Genomic DNA, 13,847 nt, shown 5'->3' with positions numbered 1-13,847 from the left:
ATACCGACTATCGCGTATGATCGGCACGCATTGCATCGCTGCAAGCGATTTGAGGTGGAGGGAGAAGTCCGTTTTGGCTGAGGTCAGAGGTCGGAGGCCGGGGCGCAGCTCCCTGGGAGCTAGTCGGCCTCCGCTGGCCGTGGGCCATATGCGGGGGCCTCTTCCTTTTGCACCACGACTCCGTAGGACCGAGGGTTCTGCTGTAAGGTGTCAACTCACAATTATTAGTTCATCTGCTGCTTATTTCCTCAATCAATAAGACAATAACCTCTGGATGAACAAACCTCCGTTTCCCTTTAAACCAAAACAAAGTCTGGAAGTTGCTTTTTTTGTGTCCCAGCAGTCTGAAATCCCTGTAAGACACGGTTGACCTTTTTTAAAAGTTCATTCATTGTCAGACCGATGCAGTTAATCATCGTAATGCCCGATAGGTCCCTAAAGACGTGCTGATGTATTGACGAGTATTGACGTCCCGACTGAGGACAACCTCAGCTTGGAGGAAACAAAAGGGATTCCGTGTCGGAGCAGTTCAGCCCTCATCCCTGCTTCGCGTGTCCACAACATTCCTCCGCTGTGATGTCACCAACCGCCTGAGAGCGTATTTATCGTCTGAGGTCGAGGTTCATCAAGTGTGGGATGGAGGCGGGGGGGAGCTGCAAAGTTTGCGTGTGTGAATAGAGGAGAGAGCGAGTGTGTGTGTGTGTGTGTGTGTGTGTGTGTGGGGGGAGCGTCTTTGTGTGTCCTCAGACAGTATCTCATCTGCCAAGCTTCCGTTCCAGCCTGAACTTGTCTCACAGAGCGCTCAGTGTTGTGTTCGAGGGGAGGGGGGAGCAGGAGGGGGGTGGGGGGGTCCCACCTTGCGCTGCAGCCGTCGGGACGTCTGGCGAGGTGTGAGGCGTGTCCGACGTCACCGTGCATCTGCACGCCGCTGTGGTCCGCGCACCCGTTTGGTCACCGTTTCGTGAACCTCATAGAAACACACAAACTGCGCCCCCCCCCGGTATTTTGATTAAAAACCACTCTTCTTTTGTCCTCCAGACGTGAACGGAGGTGCCTGCAGCTCGAGAGCCCCTCCCGTCGTTGCCGCCATGGTGGAACCAGCCGACAGGCCGTCCACAGCCGGACACAGGCTGGGCGCCGCCGACAGCTTCGGGGTGTCCACCCTGGAGCCGGGCCTGCGTCCCCCCGCCCAGCCCGCGGGGCGGCAAGTCTCCATCCGGGTGCAGATGCTCGACGACACGCAGGAAGTCTTCCAGATATCGGTGAGTCGCTCTGTGATGATCGCAGAATTATTAACAGACGTGTCAACATGCTCCATTCAAACTTTTTCGCCTTCTCTTCCTGGAGGGACGCGTGGGAGTGGGAATATAAACCGACTTCCTGTCCACACACACCACACCTACAGACCTTGATCCTGCCTCGCGGTCAGGAAACGCTCTGTTTTCTTCTCCGCCTGGATCCCGATTTGATGCCCCGATTTGAGGGTCTTGAATCTCCTTGTGAGCAGTGTGTGTGCGTGTGCGCGCCTGCGTTTAAGTGAGTCCGAGGCACGTGTTTGTCTTTGGCAGCCCCGGCTTCCTAGCGCTGTTTAGAGAAAACAGCGGCTGCTGCGAGAGGCTCGGGTGACATCGGTGCTTGTGGTATTTCATCAGAGAGGCGGCCGTTCGCCCGCCGCCGCGCTACCGGCCTCGAGTTTGGGGAGTTTCTCTGCGGCGGCAGTTAAGGAAGATTGAGTCACTGTCTCAGGAATCAGGAACATTTATTACCAAGATATGTCAATCAGACATACAAGGAATTTGACTTGGCGGTTGGTGCATGACATCACCGCCTCAGCTGGCTCTCCACATCCAAAACCTAAACCCAACCCTCATACCAGGACCTGCTTTGATGTGACGATGACTATTATATGTCAGCAGGTCAGGTTATACGTCTCTTCCTAAACCCCCAGATGTGCAATGTTTGAGTACACATAGCATGAATAAAACATCCCGCCAGCATATTGGCACACATTGCATTAGTGACACACACACACACACACACACACACACACGTACCCGTCTAGTGGCTTTATTATTGATGTGCTGTGGTAGAGGAGTGTGTGAGTACAGAACATCTTCGCTCGCTCTCACCTGGTGAATAATTGAAGGTGGAATGTGTGTGTGTGTGTGTGTGTGTGTGTGTGTGTGTGTGTGTGTGTGTGTGTGTGTGTGTGTGTGTGTGTGTGTGTGTGTGTGTGTGTGTGTGTGTGTGCGTGCTGCGTAAATAATGGACATGTATGTTACTCATTTGCTTTCTGTTGGTTTCTCCTGTTTTCAGTGAAACCGCTTTTCCTTTTTCTTTCCTGTGGTCTTGAATGCGTCCTGTTGCTTTCACTGTGCGTTGGGCACAAACGTGAACTACTGGTCCGTTGGAGGTTCATTCTAGTGTTTTAGTCGTAGTGTTTATTCCGACATTTTGCATTATTTACCCCGGCATGTAACACTTCCTCCAGTTTATCACCAGGTCAAAGCATTCGGGGCCTGAGGGGGTTTCCAAAGGAAACCATTTTGGTTTGTGTGGTGGAGAAAACAAATGTCGGCATCCGTGAATAAGAACAAGTGGAAATACTAATACCACTTTATGCTAATAAAGTTGAATTTATTTGAAATATATTTATTTCAGTGCAAGTAGCAGGGTCCCTATTCCCTCCCTGCAGGACCGTCCATCATCTCCACACATGACGACAGACTTTCTCAGAGGACGTCACAAGCCCCCAAACCCGACCGCGGGGAGCCGGAGAGGCTGCACGGGGCTTTGTGGTCGCGTGCGTTCGGGATGTGCGCCTGCTCAGATGCACGGAGATCGCTGAGTGGGTTTGTGTTGCGTGATTGGATTGCTGCGTTATGCATGCGTGTGTGTGTGTGTGTGGAGAAAGACACGGGGCTCCGGGGGGGGAGGGGGTTATGAGGGCCGGGATGACAGAATGGCTTTATAGACGACATCATTAGATGGACTAGGAGTCCCGAGAGGCGTCCGATAAATGAGCTACAAGTCCCCGGCCACATTATGCGCGCACACACACAAACACACACGCGGTGTGGAGCAGCTGACATTTCAAATGGATGGGCCTTTGTGTGGTCCTTTTGTGGGGAAACGCTGCATGCGGGGTGAGAAGTGAAGACGGCGAGGGACTCTCACCTTTTTTTAAGAACTGTTTTTAAAAAACTAAAGAAGCAGCAGTTTAAAAGATCAAATGGCTGGAATGCCATCATTTCTTTCTTGTATTCAATGTTGGTTTCTCTTAATCAGACTGCATGATTCCCTTTCAAGGGCAGAGTCTATCCATTGTGTTGTCTAAATGCTTTAAGAGAGGGCTTAATGCACATTTATGGGTTGACTGCCTCTCATCCCTCTTACAGCCGCTATCGTTGTGCCTCCACAGCCGAGGCCGCGGTTATTTGGCCCCAATAAATGCACAGGAAATTAATTCCAATCCTGCGTGCAGATTTGTGAATTGGCTTACGTGAGAACCAGACAGTTTGAAAGCTTCTTTTTGGAGTCGTTTTTCTTTGTGGCTGGAATCTGCACATTGCATCCGGAGATGCCTGTGTGTCCTCTACGGCACTATTTGGCCCCCAAGCAGGATGAAATCAGCTGAATTCCAGTAATCAGAATAGATTTGAATTCCCCCTTCTAGTTACCCTGGAGAGAGAAAAGAGACTCTGACGGGTACCACGTGATGGGAGTGGAAACCTGATGGTTGTGTGTCTTTATGCTCCTGCTGCGGTGGTCTGGGGGTGTTTGTTAAGGAAAGTGAGATGTAGTGATTTCAGGGCGAGGCTCAAACGCTGGCTTTGTGATCTCTACGACACGTCGTCCGGCTCCTTTCCTTTTCATTTTCTCGTCGTTCATCCCGTCTCCCGATCATCCAACGTACTAAACCTAATATTGATGCTGTTTATATGGGCCCACGAGGGCCTCATTAAACCGCGTTACATGGATGTGTGGGTTTATGGGCCTGAGTGAGTGCACGTGTTCCTGCTACGACCTGCCCTGCGAGTTTACGCACTCTTAATTCCAGTCCGATTAAAATAAATATTGGATTAGATTTGCTGATGTAATCTCCTCCCCTTCATGAATGCTTCATTCAGGAATGAACACGACTGAATAATGTATTGTGTTTTTAATCATTCAATGTGTGCTTCATCACCCCCTTCAGCAATGCAAGGCAAAGCAGGGCACGGGCCATTTTGAATGATGTCAATTTGTACATCATGAGCTCTTTGCCTTTTTCCGGCCGGTGGTTTCGTTTGTAGGTCCTCTGAACCTCCCTCAAGTTTACCAAGTTTGGGGCTTTCATTTTGAAACTTTATCTCCAGTTTCCTCTTTGGGACTCCCCGAGTCGTGCAGCATGCCGCGTGTGGTTCTTCGTGGGGCGGATATGCACTTCACTTTGTGAGGTGTGAGTTGAACGGTCGGCATGGGAACCGTCAGTGCTGTTGGAGCGGGTGCAACCCACTCATTTTGTTGTGTGAGAGGACTCTTTTTCTCTCTTTCCAATGACCCGTCTGTGCAGCAAATGGAGTGATTATCGTACCGTAGAGGCCGAAAGGTGACGATGATGCATTTGCCTCATTACGGTGTGTGTGTGTGTGTGTGTGCACGTGCTTGCGTGCACGTGGGGCCACGGGAAGCATCTAAACGCGCTGTGATCAAAGGCGGCGCTGCAGACGGAGCGGCCTCCGAGCCCCGAAGGAGCGGGACGGAGGCCGGGGGGGGGGGTGCATGAGGGACGTGCAGTTCCGCTCACTGTGTTGGAGGGGGGGGCGGCGGAGGGGAACCTTTTCTTCTGTTTTTAATTGCAGTGAATGAGGTCCCCAGCGAGGAGGCCAACAGTAGCAGAGCAGGGCCCCTCTCAGGGAAATCGCCTCCCTTTTCACTGCCGACTGCATGTCGGACCGCGGCAGGTGAATTTGTGAGGGAAGGGATTTGTCGTTCCGTTCTTACAGCCGGGGTATTGATCGTTCCCTTGTCTTTGATTTGTAACATCTCCGCCTCTCGGCCATCAAAGCCATAGCCGGGCGCTGGTGTCATTCATCATCAGCGCCCGGCGCCCTGGATGTGTTGGACACGTCGCTTAGCTTCAGGCGGCGCTCCTGTGTTTCCTAATCGGATAATTCCCAGTGCATTAAGAGGCTCTCTGACAACCCGCAACCATAAGTTCATTTAATGGGGCGGTGAGGGCTGAATGGGATTGACCAGTTCTACACGTGTAGTTTTCTTGTGCTCCGCTTTAAGTCTGCACCTGATGAAATATGTTGCAATAGTTTGTATCATGTTTCCACTTTTGGCTTAGGCAATAAAATCAAGTTGAACTGAGGAGTACGTCTCTGCATTTCATATTTATGGTTTGCGTTGTTGTCAAACTGCAGCTCTGATATAACATATAGAGAGGAATCAGACGGAACTGCAAGGCAAATTGGGGACTCTGTGTGTGTGTGTGTGTGTGTGTGTGTGTGTGTGTGTGTGTGTGTGTGTGTGTGTGTGTTGGGAGCATGGCGTCCTGGGTTCCTTTTCAATAAGTGAAGTGTTTTAGGCTCCGTCCTCATCTCCGTTTTGGATGTTTTCCAGCAGCCTTGGTGGAATTCAATGCGCCCCCCCCTTCCCCCCCGCCGAGTCTCCGGCCGCTTGTTTCCCTGAGAAACTGGCCGAGGAATGTAGCCGGCAACGTGACGTTTGGAGCGTCCTGTCCCTTTTGGGAACGTCCAGTGCTGCGTCGCGCGATGAATCGCTGTCCCCGCTCTGCTGGCGTTGGCAGCGATTGTCCGTTACACTGAAGATATTTATCTGTGGATTCATTCAAGATCTACTCCTTCTTTGTGAGTCATCTGGGTACTTGTATAACCACACACACACACACACGCGCACGCGCGTTGAATACAGGCCCTAGTTGTTTACTCAATTGTTTATCCACACATCGTAAATCATCAGTTTCTGCAACACGTGCACAGAAACACCCGCTGAGCTGGAGCGTCTGTGACTTGGTTTTAATGGCTGGCCCTCTGCTGGGAGGTTAAACGGGGTGAGGGACCTAAAGCTCTCAGGACGACACATCCACAGCGCTTAGCGCTTCTATTTGTGACACCCTGACCCCCGGGTTCACTGTGGCACTGACGAAAACGGGTTCATTCCACCATCCGTTGGCATCAAGTTGTCAGGAGCGCGTCCAGTTGATCGTCCAGCGTCTCCATGGGCCTCCAGAGGAAGCTTTGCAAAGACCTTCCCATCCCAGCGCGAGGCGCAGTGCAGGCCGCCGTCCTACACCAGACGCCAATTGCTTTTCTTAACAGTACAACAACGTGCATGTGTTACCATCTGCTGCTCGATTTAATTGTCTGCCTCCAGCGGGCTGTGAGGACACACACAAAGACGCACACTGTTGTCTTCATTGTAGCCTTTAGGCATTTTCATCCCCCCCCATCAGGGGAGCTGCCAGTTTGATTTCCCACAGTGCCTCGCTGACAATACCAGCAGGTATTTTGCCATCACTCTGTTTATTCAGCAGTCTGGTTAGTTGTGTGTGTGTGTGTGGTTGTGTGGAGGCGCTCTGACGTCTTGCCAGTGGGTTAAGCCGTTTAACCTAATCCGAGCGAGAGGTGGTGATTGGTGGACGGTCGAGGAGGGAGGAAGCTCCAGCTGTCCCCCTGTTCACTGCTACGTTTTACTCCTTTTTAAGTTGAACTATTTGTTCCCTCGTACCGAGGGTGAGGTCGCACTACAAGTACGTAGTAGTAGGTATGACATACAAATCCCATTAAATGACAGCCATAAAGGCCTAAACAGGCTTTAAGAGGGATGGTCATCAGCAGCGGGGGATCTTTGTGATTCGTCTTCTCAGCGTCAAATAAAGCCGCAGCATCAATTCTGAAGAACTAGCACCCTGACTCTAACACCACACTACTAAACCGGCTTTTATGGACTACTTGGCTCCTTCCTTTTAGAAAATGTGTGTAGGCCCATTATTCTCTGCTATAGGGAACCGCTCCCCAGGGGACGGCGCTCTCGAAGCAGGCTCGATTTGTAGCGTGCAAAGGAAAGACAGGATTCAACCTAGAACGATATCTGCCGGCCGCACCGCACGCCGCTGTCCATCCCGCGGCGTCCTCTCGGTCGACCCCTGGCCCGCCGACCGGCAGGTTAGCAGCGGGACGCGGCTCGTCGCGCCGCGGTGTGAAACGCTCCGAGCTTTGTGAGGAGTGCGGGGGCCGTGAGAATCGAGGAGATTTACGGCTCAAACGGGCGCTTCGTCGCACGCTCGCAGCCAGAGAGCAGCCGGGTGACGGTTCAGGTGATTCTGGCTCAGCGGGGCGTAAATATCTATTTCAGACGGATCGCTCTCCCGGCCCCTTAACGTCACCTTGAAGTTATGAAAGGTAGAGCGTTCCCCTTCTGCCTCAGGGCTGCTGAACTGTGTGTATAAAAACGGGTAAAGCCAGAGTTTTAAAGCAATAACCGCGTATTCTTGTGTCGTCTGCCTGACAAAGACCCCCGCTGGCGCTCCAAGCCAGGGACTGAACCGCTTTGAGGTGCTTTTGTTCCTCCTGGGGGGGGGGGCGGGGGGGTTCTTATCAGTCTCAGCCATCTGGTTTCTCTCCTTTGTTGACATAAGTCTGCAGGACAGCAGAGAAGAGCCTTTCAAACATCCCCTCACTTCACGCCATTCCGCCTCGAGTCGCGTTCTTTTGTTTCACGTGTTGTCGGGAATATCCCACTTCTGCAGGGCCAGTGAGATCTCTTCGTTTCTCATCTACGGGAAGCTATTTAAGCCTTGAAACTTTAATTCTGGCAATGTGAAGTATCGTTGCCCAAAGTATGAAGGCTGCAAAGGGGGGGGGGGGGGGGCGACTTCATCGGCCATTCGCACTCTGTAAACCCTCGGCACACCGCGGGCAGATGGTGGGAATGTTTTACTTGGCCATAGTTTGCAGGGCAAGAAGGAAAGGGAGTGTGAAGGAAAATATCGTAAGATAAACCGAACAATGAATAGGTAAAAAAAGACGTCGACTTTCCAGCGGAAAGCTGGTGTGTGTTCACCGTAATTGATGCATTTTCATTAGCTGCTCCTCTGTATCACAAAGGCCACAGAGAAACAGTGACTGAATAGAGAAAGTGACGTGATCTATGGGAAGGTTTAACTATTGGCCTCAAGGGGCCGAAGGCGATTGGATGGTACAACAGGCAGAGCAGTTACTTTGATATACAACAGCCCGGCGGGAAGGGAGGGAGAGTGTTTCGCTGAAAGACCCGTCGGATGAGTCGGCGGGCCGCGTTGGCGGAGTCCGGTCAGCTCACAACGAGAACGTTCACACCGACGCATTCAGCTGGGCTTCTTCTTCAGCCTTGTTCGTTGTCAGAGACACAAACCAGAAATACTCGCCGCGCGGGTGTCACCACAGCCGACGTGCACGCTGACTGTAAGTGGTATTTTTCTCCTGCGTTGTGACACAGAGCCTCCCCCGGCATGCGTATTGTTTTTCGGGGCACAGCCATAATTTGAGTGTAGAAGAGGGCCTGAGTCACTTCGTGGAAGGTAATCAGAGGAGGCAGCGACTCTTTGCTGAAGAATAACATGTTGCTGCAGCATCAACGAATGCGTGTGTGTTTTCCTCATTTAGCTGTGCGACAAACGCGACTGTCAAGTGGCTGAACTGTGCATCGCACACAGACGTGCTGGTGTGTTTGCGCAGGTCTGGGTCTGTTTTCTCAGCTTGGATGACGGGTGCCAGGTCCGAAGCCAGCATCCCCCCATGGCCCGTCGGTGGCTGAGGCTGCTCTCCTTCTAATTATCCTCAAAGGCCGGACTCTGCCTCCAAGGACGCAACCTTTTTGCCTTTTTTCAGCCGCAGCAGGAAAATATGAGTTCAACAGCTCTCTCGGTCTCTTTAATCGCGTGTCGCACGCACGCAAGGCCGACGATTGCGTCCAATCGTGCTCCATACGTCCGGGGATGCCGAGCAGCGTTGCACTTCTGCTGGGTGAGACGATTATCCGGATCGGACTCCATGGAATGATGAAAATGCGTCTCTGTGTGCACGAGCAGAAGAGTGCGTTTGGCTGGGGAAGAAGGGCTCACGCGTTGCTGAATGAAGGGATCGTGCGTTAATCTGCGAGGAGCTTGGCCCGCCCTGCTCAGCTGCAACTGGTCCAGAAGTTATTTTTAGGCCGTAAAACTCTCAAACCAGGAACCCCCGAGGCAGATTCTCGCTCTCCTTCAAGGGTCTTGAAAGACGACATGCTGTATTTAAAAAATGATGGTACATAACAAAAGGGGCCGCCTGCTTCAGATTCTCCCCGTTCTCCAGGGATAAATGACGTCCCTTTCCTCATTCTGAGAACCCGTGACCTCTTTTTTGATCTTGACCATTTAAGACGCTGCGTTTGGTGTGAAAAGACCAGCTTGCTCCTTTTTCATTACCGCTCCCGATGTTACGTTTGGGTCTTTTTATCCCAAAGAAGCGAATAGCAGGTCCTGCTCAGGTTCGGACCGGATGCTGCCCAGACGCATCGCGTGTTCGGGACGCCCGTGTGGTTTTAACTGGGGATTGATAGCTCAAGACTCCCCCTCGGCGTTTCCTCAAAGACATTCCGCCCTGCGTTCCGGCGTGTCGCGTTACCCCGAGCGCGATGTGGATCACCTCCCCGGCGCGTGCACACATCGGAGGAGCTTGGAGGAAACCGCTTTCGCCCCAAAACAAACTTGGAAACCTTGCTTGGGCTCATTAAGGCCGTCTCGTTTGACTCGACCTGCTGCAGGTTTCCAAATGTTTTCCGTTTCGTGTCTTCCGGGCAGCATTTGGATTTCTATTAAAAGTTCATTAAGGAGTTGTCTTATTCATTTAAAATACAAAGCGGACGAATGACCAAGAAGAAGTTTTACAATACAGCGAAACAAGCTCCTCTTAACCTCTTTTAAACCGAGATTACCCCTCGCTCTGGATCCCGTCCACACTCCGGGGATCCCTGAGCTCTGCTCGTGGCATCTGTTGCGTCGCCGCCGTCGTGGCGAGCAGTCACTCTGCTTCCCGTGTCTGACAGCAGAAGAACTGGACATGTTGTGTTTTAACGAGCAATGTTGCTACTGGAGGCGTGTGTGTGTGTGTGTGTGTGTGTGTGTGTCCCTGCAGACAGGCTGACCACACACAGACAGATGGAGACACACACGCGGTAGCCAGATGGTGACAGACTTGGCTAACACCTTGGCCTTCGCTGCTCTGATTCCTCCTCTCCATTCCAGCACGTACTTATGCTTTAAAAAATAAAAGTATTTAACATTCCTCAGTCTGTCTTGCTATCGGTCTTCCCGGTTTTCTTTTATTAATAAAATCTATATAAGGTCGAAATGTCAAATTTCTATGTTAAGTAAAAGTGTGTGTGTGTGATTATAGCTGCCTGTGAAAGCAACACATGTGACAATATAACACACATTCTCTGGAGCCTCATCAGACTCACTGGCTGTGTAATAATACGCTGTAACTCTTCAGGGCGGTGCCTTTTAACTCAAACGGCCTCAGAGGGAAATTATTCTGGGCTAATTTGGGGTTTGCTTCCACGTCAGTCTATTTTGGAAAATTCCAAAATCTCGCTACTTGTAATGCTCTCGCAGTGCGTCTGTGCAAAAATGATGCAATGACCAATCACTGCTCTCTCTGAGTCTCCAGCATCAGGTGGGGCTGCGACGGGGAACACACACACACACACACACACTTCTCCTGCGCCACATTGTTTGCACTCCGGCCTGCGCCACCAGCTATTCATTGGAAACGAAACCCGAGGCCTAGGCCTCACCTCTGGGGTCAAAGGTCAGCGGCTGGTTAAGAGAGGGGGGGGGGGGGCAGCGGGGCTTTATGTCTCTCACCTTCTGCCTTCTCCCCTCCAGTTTCCTCTTTATTCATTTCCCACCTCTGTTATTCTCCCGCAGCAACGTTCCGTGGGCAAAGTGCTGTTTGACCTGGTCTGTGTCCATCTCAACCTGGCCGAGGGAGACTATTTTGGACTGGAGTACCAGGACCATCGCAAGATGACGGTGAGGGATGCAGTTGTATTTCTGAATGGAAACGCTCAGGTGTGCCGCCGTGAGGACGTGCATTAAAGTACAAAATACGTTCACTCCTTTTTTAGTGCACACAAATCATGCGTTTTCTACCTTCCCCTGCTTCTACAACCTGAACGGGAGCTTTCAAGAGAGGCGCGCTCATGCTTGCCGTCTGGTTTGAAACCGCATGACTCATGCGGATCCACCGTCTGCACGCATGGGGACTCCCGACACTTGTTTCACGCGTCTTCCTCTCAGCCACATCTGTGCGGTTTTAACTTTGACTGAGTCGTTCCTCTCGTCTCATCGAGGAGCAGCCGGTTGTCATCGTTTGTACACCGTTCCACCTGGAGCGTTCTCAGATGCTGCTGAGGACATCTGCCAGCAGAGCAAGCGTTGGCCCGTGGAGAGGTCACTAATCAAAGAACGGCTAGCCGGAGGAGAGCGGTCGGACCCGTTTTTCTCGCTCAACACTCCAACTGAGCATTTTAGTGCCTTGAGCCTTAAAAAAAAACCATTCACCGGAGGACGTGCAAATACACGAAGGTTGAGCTCAATTAGATGGCTCTTAATAAGTAACGTAGAAAGTGACTCCACTGCGCATGAAGCTGCAGTACTTCAGGCCCAGAGGTTCCCTGCAAAGAGCTGTTTTAAGAAATAGAAACCTTGTTCTTTCAGCCAAGGCACCGATCTTTGTCAGCTGCAAAGTGTATTTGACACGTTTATATCTTATAGTTGGGTTACACCGTCACGGCTACTATTGTGCTTAATGTAGATGTACGGTGCTCATGGTAAAGTTGTGCTCCGCCCTCCGTAGGTGTGGCTGGACCTGCTGAAGCCCACACTGAAACAGATCAGGCGTAAGTAAGGCGAGTCTCAAGAGATGATGTGTTCCCCATTTAAACCCGACTATGTAACCACCGCCCTTCTTTCCTCTGCTTCAGGGCCTAAAAACACCATCCTCCGCTTCGTGGTGAAGTTCTTCCCTCCTGACCACACGCAGCTCCTGGAGGAGCTGACTCGGTAGGTCTTCTCCACGCGGAAACCGCACCGATCGGAGGACCAACCTCTTAGAATAAGAGACGCTTTTGCTCGTCAGTCCGGCCTCCGGGGGCAGTTTCACAGCCGCGTCTGAACTCCACCATGTTTGCGTCATGTTTTGGACCTTTAGTAGCCTGTACAGCACATCCATAATCACATGGCATAACCTCAAACAAGCGCCTCCTTTCCGGGAACCAGACTCGTCCGCACATTTGTCCTTCCGGGACTTTGATCCGTAGCTTCTGGAAACCGCCTGTTTTCTTTTAAAAAGACTGAAATGTGACATATTTTCACGTTGCTCATTCAGGACTTCGGTTACAGCCACGGTAAAGCACATTTTCCCATGATGCTCTGCTTCGCTCTGAGCCCCCAGCTGGCTTCACTTGAGACCAGAGCCGAGCAGGAAGCAAGCGAAGGGCCTCTTGAGATGTAGTTCTAACAAACCCCCCTTTTTTCGTTCTGTTCCGTCTTCTCAGGCTGCAAATCATTTCATTTTTCTGCAGCTACACATGTATTGATGTATGATGTATTTTTCTCTAAATTTAGGCGACGTTCTCAAATAGTAAAATGACTCCGTGCTCGAAATAAAAAGATATCAAAACTCGCCAACGCCTCATTAGCTTTATTAGCGAGCGATAAAAAGGTTGAATTGGATATCACATAAAAGGCTGCCGTGCACCATTAAACGCACGCCTTGCAGTCGGTTCACTGTGTGTCCTCGTGCACGGAGCTGGTAATAATCCAAACGTTTAACGAGCACCGCAGGCTTCTTTCTTTCTGAAATATGCAACCGTCTCCGTCAAAATGACCTCAAAGAGAATCTGTTTGAGCTTCTTGTCTTTGAGCTGAATATGGGTTTTTGAGGTCCGCTACAGTCTTCTTTATGTCTGCCGTGTCGTGATGGAAATTCAGCATCAGAGTCTGTCGTGTGTGTGTGTGTGTGTGTGTGACAGAGAATGAGGTCCTGTTTGAATGAGATCATGTTTGAAGCGGCCGATTGTATAATGATTAACAGAGAAGGTCATAAACTCAATTAGGGATCGGTTTGAACTCGTATAAACACATATATGTGAATGCCAGCCAGCAGTGTGGCGTGGAGTTCATGACGTGTGCGTTGATTGAATAACCTTTTCCTTTCCCCTCTTCTCTCTCCCTCTGTGTCGTATCCTTCATTCTCTGCATCCAGGTACCTGTTCGCTCTGCAGATAAAACGCGACCTGGCCTGTGGTCGACTCGTCTGCAACGACACAAGTGCCGCTCTCCTGGTGTCGCACATTATTCAGTGTAAGTGCGACACACGTGTAGAACTAAAAACCTTCCCAATGCATGCGCGCGGACGAACAAAAGCCCGTTCCTTTATATCGTTACTTATTATATGATTTACTTTAAGCTTTTCGCCAGCGTGAGATCCGTAGAATCTGTACTCTCTTTCGTTTGGATATTTGATGAAGACTTTATTTTCACCCCCCCGGCTGCTTCGTGAAGCTCTCAGTCGTCTTCGCAAGCGGCCGTCGTTATTAATTGAGCGTCGTATGTGAAGGATGTAGAGAAGATCGGTCTGGCAGGACGGCGGCTGCTCGGCATGCTAACGAACAGCACTCGGTTGCCTTGGTAACCGGCGCTGCTGCACAGTGAGGGCTTATCGCCGCCGTTGCTGGGACAGATGGTAGAGGCACGCATCAGCACGCTTCATCTGATCTACTGTAGGATAGGTTAGGACAAATAACAAACCGGT

General features: G+C 51.1%; 1 protein-coding gene across 4 annotated transcripts in view; it reads left to right on the top strand.

The window, feature by feature from the left end:
* Positions 1 to 13,847, top strand: part of LOC120815563 (FERM, ARHGEF and pleckstrin domain-containing protein 1) — a 29,598-nt gene that overhangs the window by 2,642 nt on the left and 13,109 nt on the right. For all 4 annotated transcript variants that reach the window (XM_040170627.2, XM_078101394.1, XM_078101391.1 and 1 more), the window contains exons 2-6: positions 1,039 to 1,262; positions 10,958 to 11,062; positions 11,889 to 11,931; positions 12,016 to 12,094; positions 13,299 to 13,396. In XM_040170627.2, the coding sequence (XP_040026561.2) occupies positions 1,089 to 1,262; positions 10,958 to 11,062; positions 11,889 to 11,931; positions 12,016 to 12,094; positions 13,299 to 13,396 (499 nt within the window). In that variant the 5' untranslated portion in view covers positions 1,039 to 1,088. The remainder of the gene's footprint in view (positions 1 to 1,038; positions 1,263 to 10,957; positions 11,063 to 11,888; positions 11,932 to 12,015; positions 12,095 to 13,298; positions 13,397 to 13,847) is intronic.

The sequence above is a fragment of the Gasterosteus aculeatus genome, chromosome 1 (assembly GCF_964276395.1).
Source record: "Gasterosteus aculeatus chromosome 1, fGasAcu3.hap1.1, whole genome shotgun sequence".
Classification (NCBI taxonomy): domain Eukaryota; kingdom Metazoa; phylum Chordata; class Actinopteri; order Perciformes; family Gasterosteidae; genus Gasterosteus; species Gasterosteus aculeatus.
The sequence above is the reverse complement of the archived record's forward strand: the minus strand, read 5'-3'. Positions and strand labels throughout refer to the sequence as shown.